Below are 10,131 nucleotides of genomic sequence, written 5' to 3' on the forward strand. Positions count from 1 at the left end.
GCAATTCTCGTCATTAGATAAGAACTTATCTGGTTATTTGGTCTTCTTTCAACTTTTTCACCATCCCCACATCATGGAGAGGGCTAAAAATGACTCCAGCAGGGGAGTGACAGAAGGTATGGGAATTTCTACTTTCTTTTTTGTATCGTTGGCTACAAACCCTCGGACAGGCATCACGATAAAGAAAATTGAGAAAAATCTCCGGAGGGATATGAAAATCCAAGGACGGGCAAAAGGTTCTTGTTAAGGGTTTTGGCAAGCCAATCAGGAGCTTCATCAACTTGAGCGGTGGGCTGTTTTGTTGCCCGTAGGTTTGGTTCGTCAGGTGGTGGTTTTGATTCGCACCTATATAGGTGACCTATCTTGTCCCTCTTCCTCTGATTGAAGTAGTATAGGATTCGCCTTGTTCCAAACAAAAATAAATAAATAAATTTTAAAAAAATGAAAAATAATACTAGTAGCTTCATTTGCTTTCACGGAGCACCGCGAGTATAAGAGAAATACTCTGAAGGCCTAACTCGAACATCATCGATTGCAGATGCGCATTTCCATGGAGGATCATTTTTGAGCACATGGCAAAAAACATGTTTGTTGTTAATCACATGAATGCTTGACAACTTTTTGCTAGTAGCCAAACCACGGACCCAGGAACCCTGTAGTTGACCCAAATCACTATAAGATTGTTGTGTGTATCATATCTCAGCCGTCTATCTCAGTAATCAACGGTCCGAATTTTAAAAAAATTCTTTCAGGGAAGAGTTATTCTATTCCGTGGAATAGATTTTTGTTTTAGTCCGGACCATTCAGAACACTTTTGGTCGGCTTCTGCAACCTGGTGGCTATTGCCAAAACACAGGGTCCCCGGATTGCCAAAACACAGCCATATTGAGTGGACATTGCTTCGCCTTGTAAAGTTCTATAGAATAGTGACGACTCCATTTTTTCTTTTTCTCTTTTGGCAAAACAGTCAGTTAGACTTTCCTTCGAAACACGAACAATCATTGTATAGGGAAATTTTATTCACCACCTCTGATACCTAAGGGCTCATTCGATATTTTTTTAATCTGTTATTTCGCGTTTGAAAGTAAATACTACGTAATATGCAAATAAGCAAATAATTTTTTTGTAGTCAAATGATTTGTTTATTTTTCTCGTATTTTACTTATCATTTATTTACAAAAGTTTTTAAAAAAAATGGCGACCAAAACATGCCTTGAAAACCACACTAAATTGATTAGTTTCTCGTAAAAATCCCGATGGCAGATGGCTTGTTCGGACAAATAAGGTAGACGATGAACATTGATAAGGTGACAATCGATAACCGATTCGATGAAAATAAGATCGCCATTATCAATTAGAAAAATGCGGTTAAAAAAAATTATCAACTAGACAATGCATTTACGTAGAAATGGAAGAAGTACGGCTCGATGAAGATTGATGAAAAATAAGCCTTTGATCGATTGGTAGACATGCATGTCTTTGGTATACCTCAAATCATTGTAGTTAGAGTAATTATTCAGTGGTCTTGGACCACCAAATAATTTTTCTTTTAAAGTAGTTATCTTCTTCGCGTGTATACATGCCGGGGTTATACATCTCTTACAAGTAGGTTGACGTTTTTACTATTCCTTGAACTGTATAGTTGTAATATTGCAATGTCGAGCTTTCTTAAGGAAAATATTTTTTGCACTTCACTTTTTTATTAATGCTCTCTATAGTTTGTTTGGGAGTGGCGTATGAATGTAAGCACTTTTTAAGTGCATTTGTAAAAAAAAGTGGTACTTGGGGGCCCTGGGTAGACTAAAGGGTTATAGTGCGGCATTCAAGTCGCCTATTTTGACTCTCAATAATTTGAATTTTATTTTGGCAATGGACGGGTCAGATCGGCAGGGGCCAAAATGAAATTCGAACTATTGATTGCGATATGGATAGCTTGGATGTCGCACTACAACCCTGTAGTGCACCCTTGCACTCCAAAATCTCTGATCACTATCCTTCTTAACTTATAATCTTACTTCTTTTGCCTGTTAAAAAAAAAAAATTCTTACTTCTTTTGGCTCCTGAATATTTAATGTTACTTAAAAATTTTTTTTTGGAGGAAGAGTAAGAAATTCATTAAAAATAAGGAGAGAGAACAAAGAATAGATGTTATATGAGACCTTATAAGATGGTTGAAACAAAGACCAAATAAGCAACAAAAAAGCAAACCGCCTACTCCCAAGAGGAATAAAGTTTCTTTAGCACTTGCAAAAAAAAAATAAAAAATCATTAGAAAATCAGAAAGAAAAAAAAGATACTAGTGTACCATATAACGCTACAGTGCGCAAAACACATGAGGATCATCGCAACTATTTTCAATGATATGCTCAAGATATTAAAATAATAATACGGAGTAATAAATAGTACTAACTCATTCATTGCTCAAGATATTTGCATTTTGCACCACTTTTCTTGGTGAAGGTTAAATAAATACAAATAGCATCTGGTTTTGGTTCTTAAAAAATAAGTATTTATTTGTAATTTTTACTTTTAAAAATAGTAGGTTTAATAAAATCAAAAAATATGTAATATGAATTTTGTTTGATAGAAAAAAAAAGCACAAAATTATTTTTATAAATTTATTGTTTTTAAGCTTCAAAATAGATCCTTATTTTTTTTAAATATTTAATTGAGAAAGAGGAGCCACGAGTCATCAGTCATGTTTTCTGTCTCGGGTTGGTGGTTGTATGAGGCGATGAGACCCACCCGACCCACCAAACCCGTTTAATCCCTGCAACGTCTTCCCGAGTATCGACTCAGTTCCCTGACTCGCCGTCTGTTCTCACGACCAACAAGAGAGCAACAGTCTCTCTCTCTCTCTCTCTCTCTCTCTGCGGAATCAGTCCTTCTCTCTCCTCTGTCCTTTATCGTCTTTTCGCAACCCCGAGCAAATCAGACGGCTCACGCATCTCCACGTCTCCTTCGTCTTCTTCGTTATTTCTCTGCTACATCCCACGCTCATAAACCGCCTCTGCACACTTTCTCTCTCTCCTCTCCCTTCTCTCTCTCTCCTCATCTAGGGTTTCCATTGGCTCGTGACAACCAATTACACTACTCTTTCTCTCTCCACAATACAAAGGATTTCTCTCGCCTCCCCCACAGTTCGATCCTTTGGTTGCAAATTCCTCCACTCCAAGGTATCGATCTAATCTCAGCTCTATATTTCGTTATCGGCATTTTAATTTACACAGAACTCACTAAATTATTTCAAAGTTCCCTCTTTTGATATCTGTATTTCACTCTTCATGTAAATGGCATTGTTGATTATGTATTGAGAGGTCGCTTCGTTAATATCGAATTACTTTTTCTAGGGTTTCCTTTCGGTTGCTTTGTTACGGTTGGAATTCAAATTCCAACAGAGAAAAGGTTACTGCTTTGTGGTAATTTTGGTGTTATGTTGAATGGCGATTGAAAAGAACAGCTTTAAGGTTTCCAGGCTTGATTCAGAGCTTTTGACGCGGAGTAGGGGGAGTATGTCGAGTGAGGACGATGAGCTTCAGAAGCCGAGCCCGGGTGTTGAATCAGATGACGACGACGATGAGTTTGATGACTGTGACTCTGGGGCGGGGTCCGATGACTTTGATTTGTTGGAATTGGGGGAAGTTGGGGAGGAGTTTTGTCAAGTTGGGGATCAGACTTGTAGCATACCGTTTGAGTTGTACGATCTCTCGAGTTTGGGTGATGTTTTATCAATGGATGTGTGGAATGAGTGTTTGAGTGAGGAAGATAGATTTCTCCTCGCAAAATATCTTCCCGATATGGACCAAGAGATGTTTATGAGGACTTTGAAAGAGCTCTTCACTGGTTCCAATTTGCACTTTGGGAATCCCATTACTAAGCTCTTTGGTATGTTGAAGGGAGGGCTATGTGAACCAAGGGTTGCTTTGTATCGACAGGGTCTGAAATCTTTTCAGAAGCGCCAACACTACCACCTTTTGAGGAAGCATCAGGACTCAGTGGTCAACAATCTTTATCAGATAAGGGATGCTTGGCTTAATTGTAGGGGATACAGTATTGAAGAGAAACTTCGTGTGTTAAACATCAGGAAAAGTCAGGATAGTTTGATGCATGAAAATATGGAAGAGTTGGAATCGGACTCCTCAGAAAGAGATGAATCAGGGGAAGGTTTGTGGAGTAGAAAGCTAAAGGACCGGAAGTACAGTACGAAAACAGGTCGTCATCCTGTTTATGGAACAAGTCCAACCTCAGATTTTACTTCTAGGGGGACGCCAATGCCCTTGGAACAAGCAAAGTTTGGAAAGCAGAACCCTAAAGGAACATTGAAATTGGCAGGATCAAAGACACCTTCGGCAAGAGAATTAGTGGGTCGGTTTCCTCCTTTTCACCATGGTGCAGAAATGAAACTGGGTCCTTATGGTTCACCATTGGCAGCTCTTTCTCGACCAAATAAGGCTGCAGGGTATGATTTAGGGGCTGCTGCCCGGATGAGAGATCATATGAGAGGTAATGATGATGCTGAAGAAGCAATGTATGAAGTAGCTGTTCAGAAAGATCCGAGTTTCTCAAGAATTAGTTCACTGGATAAAGTGGGACCCGTTAAGGTGGGAAAGAAGCAGGAAGGCTTGAGAGTCGATGATTATACCACTAACAGTTTCATGGGTTTGAGTGATGTACCAACTTATGGTGGCAACAGGGCCGTGAATAAGTTGTCCGATATTAAGATATTAACTGCTAAGCCATCTAATGCCAAAATTTCCTATGATTATGGCAAAAAGGTGAAATATCTTGAGAATGTTCCGCCATTTCCATTTGAAGAACCAATGAATTATGGGAAAGGCCGGGATCAGAATTTGTCTCTGAAAGGAAGTTGGAATGAGTTATCTGATGGACCCAGACCATTTTGGCACGAAAAAGCACAAGGAGAAGCTTTCTCTGTTGATCCCTCCTTTAAATATGGTGATTGGAATGTTAAAAGTAACAAGTGGAAGATGGAGAGAGAGTCTTCTGACCTTAAAGTTAATGAGAGGTTAGCTAAGCCTGATTACAGGACAAAGTCATCTCTAGAGAAGGTGAGGGGAAATTCGGTGCAGAATGGGAGGCGAGACAGTGTTGGACTGAGGGGCAGTAGAACATATGACAACACTGAGGAAACAGAATCAGACTCGTCAAGGCAAACTGATGAAGAAGATGAGGATGATGATGATGACAATCCTTTGATGAGGAGCAAGCTGGCTTACCCTCATGGGATATCTGGTCCAGAGCCTAGAAAGGCTAAAGTATTCAACAAAAATAAGAAGAATCAGCCTATAGATGGATTATCACACCGCTCAAAGAAGATGGCTGGTATGGGTTACTTACAAAGTCCTCGTTTGAAAGCAAAGCAGAAGGGTAAGATGCATGATATGGAGAATTTACAAAATTCTGCTGCTAAATTGTTGGAAGATTGCTATTTCTCTGGATCAGGCCAGTTTAATGGTGATGACAATCAGAAACAAACATATGAGTCGAGGAAGAATGATAGCCAGTTGCAAGGAGAACACAGCGAAAGATTTCACATGGCCTCACTGAGGACCCTCCCTGCAGAGAGAAGGCAGAAAGGGCATTTTGGGCATGATTATTCTCTCCATCAGTCAAATAACTTGCATGATTATGTTGTTGATGAGAGGGATTCTCTTGAAGCACGGCAATTAGCGGAGGATAATGTAGTTACTGGTAGACTGGGGAAGAAAGTTAAAGGCATGGAAGCTTATGGTGATGAACGTCACGAAAGATCTGATGTCCCATTAGCATTTGAAAAGAAGCGAAAAGTGAAGGAAGATGTGACTCAAGATGAGCGAGGTGATAATGATCATGTGCACTTTAGCTCTCAGCAGCAGCTCGGTGATACTACTGTTTCTAAGAAACGGGGAAAACGGAAATCAGAGGATGGCTCAGGTGCTTTTGAGTTGGGAACCTCTGAGACCCCTGTCGCAGAAATGGGAGCAGCAGAAGTAGAGATTGAACCCGTACCACAGAAAAAGCCATTTATTCTGATTACACCTACATTCCACACTGGCTTCTCATTCTCCATTATACATCTACTTTCAGCAGTACGTACGGCAATGATAACTCTGCTTCCAGAAGATTCCTTGGATGCTGGCAAGCATCTTGATAAGAATGATGGAGGGGAGAAAGTTGGGGAGGACCAACACGGAAACCAGGAAGTGACAAATGGGCTTCATTCTCAGGTGAACTTGGAAATCAACAAATCAGAGAATTTTGTGCAACTTAATGTCCCTTCTCTCACTGTTCAGGAAATTGTCAATCGTGTGAGATCAAACCCTGGAGATCCGTTTATCCTTGAAACTCAAGAACCACTTCTGGATTTAGTCAGAGGAGTTCTGAAAATATTTTCTTCCAAATCAGCACCTTTGGGAGCAAAAGGATGGAAGCCACTTGTCTTCTATGAAAAATCCACCAAAAGCTGGTCCTGGATTGGTCCAGCTTCCCATAGTTCATCATCAGATCATGAAGTTGTTGAGGAGGTGACATCTCCTGAATCTTGGGGTCTTCCTCACAAGATGCTTGTCAAATTGGTTGACGCATTTGCTAATTGGCTCAAAAGTGGGCAAGAGACCCTTCAACAAATAGGAAGTCTTCCTTGCCCACCCTCGTCGCTGATGCAGTTTAATTTGGACGAGAAAGAAAGGTTCAGGGACCTAAGAGCTCAAAAGAGTCTCACCACTATCATTCCGAGCTCTGAGGAAGTAAGAGGGTATTTCCGCAAAGAAGAAGTTCTCAGGTACTCAATTCCTGACAGGGCATTCTCTTACACAGCTATTGATGGTAGAAAATCTATTGTTGCTCCCTTGAGAAGGTGTGGTGGTAAGCCAACATCTAAAGCCCGCGACCATTTTTTGCTGAAACGCGATCGGCCGCCTCATGTAACCATTCTTTGTCTTGTGAGAGATGCGGCTGCAAGATTGCCTGGAAGTATTGGTACCAGAGCAGATGTTTGTACTTTGCTTAGAGACTCGCAGTATATAGTGGAAGAAGTCTCTGATGCACAAGTCAATCAAGTTGTTAGTGGAGCCTTGGACCGTTTGCATTACGAACGTGATCCGTGTGTTCAGTTTGACGGGGAAAGGAAATTGTGGGTTTATTTACACCGGGAAAGAGAAGAAGAAGATTTCGAGGACGATGGGACTTCATCTACAAAGAAATGGAAGAGGCCAAAGAAAGAAGCCTCTGAGCCATTTGAGCAGGGAGCTGTGACTGTGGCTTATCATGGGTCTGAGGAACAACCTTTGGTTGAGTTGAGCTCTGATCTCAATGCTGAGCCATCATGCGGGGATGAGAATAAGAGAATGGAGTTAACAGATTATGACGGCAAGCATATTACAGAGGACTATGTCGAAACTAACCATGGATCTGAACAAGGGACCATGCATCAGGGTCGTCCAATGGATTGGGAGTCTCTTCGGTTGAGTTCTATGCGAGAGAACAGATTGCTTTGTCAAGAAAATTCCACCAATGAAGATTTTGATGATGAGATGTTTGATATAGAACCACCGGAACTTTTAAGCACAAGCTTGTCGTGAGGCTCCAGGTAGTTTTTAGTATTTCCTTGCCTTTTGTCGACTGCCTTGTATTCTTCTGTTTTTTAGTACTTGGAACGTGTATTAATTGTTGGAATATGTGGAGTTCCATATGTGGTAATTTCATGTCCTGTGAAGAATTTGTTTTGGAACAGGAGTTAAAGAACTAAAGGATAGATATCCGGGCTTCTGGTTCTTAGCTTTAAAAATGCATCTTGTCATATATTTGTTACATTACTGGTTTTATAACAGTCAGAGGCTCTGTTAAGTTCAGATTTGGTTAGCTTTCATTTTGGTGGTTTGTGACATTTCTGAGCGGTTTATTTGTGATTTTTTGCTCTCTATTGAAGGAATACAAAAGGAAGGCATGAGTCCTTTTTTTGTACCTTAGATTGTTGCATCTTGTACCATTTGTCCAGAAAGACCATCGCATTCCAGGAGGTTTCTTTGATTTTGAGTAATTCGGGCTATTTTGAATAAAACATATCCCAAGTTCTGAGTATTGTGGCCAGCGTGCCTGCTGGTTGATTCTGGTCCTATTAATTATGTCATTACGGACTTTTCATTGGAATATACAAGTCTGGACATTGTTGTAAACCACTTAATTATTCAGGAAGTGAACATGTTTGTGATTGCAGTATGCATGCGCAAGTGATTCAAAATAGCCCGAATTATGTCTTCTGGACATGATTTTTCGTGTTACGTTAATTTTATCCTCAGTAAAGTGGCCATAATGGTGTGCACGGAATTCATTTGCTGTAATAACTTTTGTTGAACCAGAAACAAGGTGGTTGGGCCTTGCCAGATTTATTTTATGTCATGAGATATGGCTCTAAAAGCTTTTTTTGATTTAATTTTCTAATGAATTGTCTGAAGTTACCAAGTGAAAGAAACTTGAGGTTCTTGATAAAACCATTGTAAGTTCTTTGCTACATTTTCATCACCTGCAATCATAACCATTGTCATTTTTTAAAGCGACTCTCTCATCTTCATCGACCATACTTTCACATTATCGTTTATCTTTCACAATTTATGCTTCTTACCCCAGAAAAGAAGAAGTTTTTTGCTTGTCAAATATACATATTTATTGTCACACAAATAATGCTAGATATTATTTCTTCTAAAGCACAATCCCTAGCCCTTGTTCCAGGCAGATTCAGCATTAAATGCATGGAGTTTTTCCTTTTCTTATTCCTCTTTTGTATGAAGTAGGACTGCCATTCCATGATATGAGATTGGGTACGACTTGTAAGCTGAATCTCATTTGTTGAGCTAGAATTTCGTGTATATTGATAGTTGAAATATGTAGTTCCTATCAAATGCCAGTTGCATTTGTTATCATGTCAACTATGAAAATTGGCCTGGGAAGATGCCCTTTTTTTCTTGTGTTTCTCTAAGAGAATTCAAACTTTTTTTGTTACTGTTTTCTTGGTTCTCTTTATTTTTCTGTCAGAAATACTTGGTGCCCAATCCACTGGATTTCTAACAAAGTAGAATGTAATATGTTTACAGGCTTGGTGTCCACCTACATCTTGGGGATGATTTCCAGCAAGGTGTTTTCCATTCATTCAAGGGTCGGCACCAAACATGTAAATTGTTTCGGGTTCAGATTTTTTCACTTATTTATCCTTGTTGAGGCCCAATTTAGTGTTTTACAGAGATATCTCGAGCTTTGACCTCCAGATCCCAGATTTTTCTTTTACATCAAATTTGGTACTATGATCAACCGAGTATAGTTTACCGATAAAATGGGGTAAATTCTGTATGTTGGAGCTGTAAATTATTTTTGTTGAAATATCAGATTAGCATCTGGTGGTAGTTTCAGCTTTTTTTTGCTTGTACTTGAATGTTGCATCTCTTGAAATTTTAAGTGGACTTTTAGTTGTCTTTTGTAGGATGGGGTGATTAATTCCCAATAAAGACGCTTTATATTTTTATCCTCAGGGATGACAATGATCTTTTCTTCATCTTTAGACGGAACTCGGGGATGAGGTATTGATCAATTGATAGTGTACATCAGGTACGGATCTCTTTTCTACAAATTCAGTACCGGGGGTTATTTTGCACGAGAAGTGAATGAATGGTTGAAGGTAACTAAGGAGTTTTGATGATCGTGAGAATGTGCAGAACACCACTTGAATGTAGCATTCTCTCCCCCTTATTTACATGTAATCCTATGGAGAGAGGCGGATGCTTGTCTCTAGCAGGGAGCTTCGGTCGTGAATGTGTCGATAAATCTGTAATGGTATTCTGTCTTTTGGAAAAACAGGCAACTTTGTTCCTTCTCATTGGCGTAGTTGTTCTACCGTTGTATATGGTTCTCGTCATTCTGGTTTATGGCTGTGGGCTTGGCTGTTTCCCTGCACTCGTGCCAGTGGCTGGAGAAACATTTTGCCCCAAGAGATGACAGATTTGGGTTATAAGCAAAAAAGGAAAGGATCATCTCCCGCGAAGCCAAAAACTTTTATCACGGTCCCATTTGATAATGTAAGTCAGTTGTTCTTATAAGCCTCGAGGCATGAATCATCCATGCAAAAAATTAGGTTAATACGTT

The 10,131-nt window shown here is 39.7% G+C and overlaps 1 protein-coding gene across 8 annotated transcripts; it reads left to right on the forward strand.

Annotated features, from left to right (window-relative positions):
* Positions 1-2,802: 2,802 nt before the first annotated feature.
* On the forward strand, positions 2,803-9,888 carry LOC131320949 (uncharacterized). Of its 8 annotated transcripts, none has more exons than XR_009198458.1 (4): positions 2,803-3,176; positions 3,351-7,588; positions 9,090-9,180; positions 9,522-9,888. XR_009198458.1 is itself a non-coding variant. In XM_058352155.1 (3 exons), exon 2 carries the CDS (start codon positions 3,441-3,443, stop codon positions 7,578-7,580), a length of 4,140 nt encoding a protein of 1,379 aa, XP_058208138.1. In that variant the 5' UTR covers positions 2,803-3,176; positions 3,351-3,440; the 3' UTR covers positions 7,581-7,588; positions 9,522-9,888. The 8 variants fall into 8 exon arrangements, 2 of the variants coding, with proteins under 2 accessions (XP_058208138.1, XP_058207898.1); XR_009198460.1 differs by having other exon boundaries at positions 9,598-9,888; XR_009198437.1 differs by having other exon boundaries at positions 9,090-9,166.
* Positions 9,889-10,131: the final 243 nt, after the last annotated feature.

Source organism: Rhododendron vialii, chromosome 1a, assembly GCF_030253575.1.
Source record: "Rhododendron vialii isolate Sample 1 chromosome 1a, ASM3025357v1".
Classification (NCBI taxonomy): domain Eukaryota; kingdom Viridiplantae; phylum Streptophyta; class Magnoliopsida; order Ericales; family Ericaceae; genus Rhododendron; species Rhododendron vialii.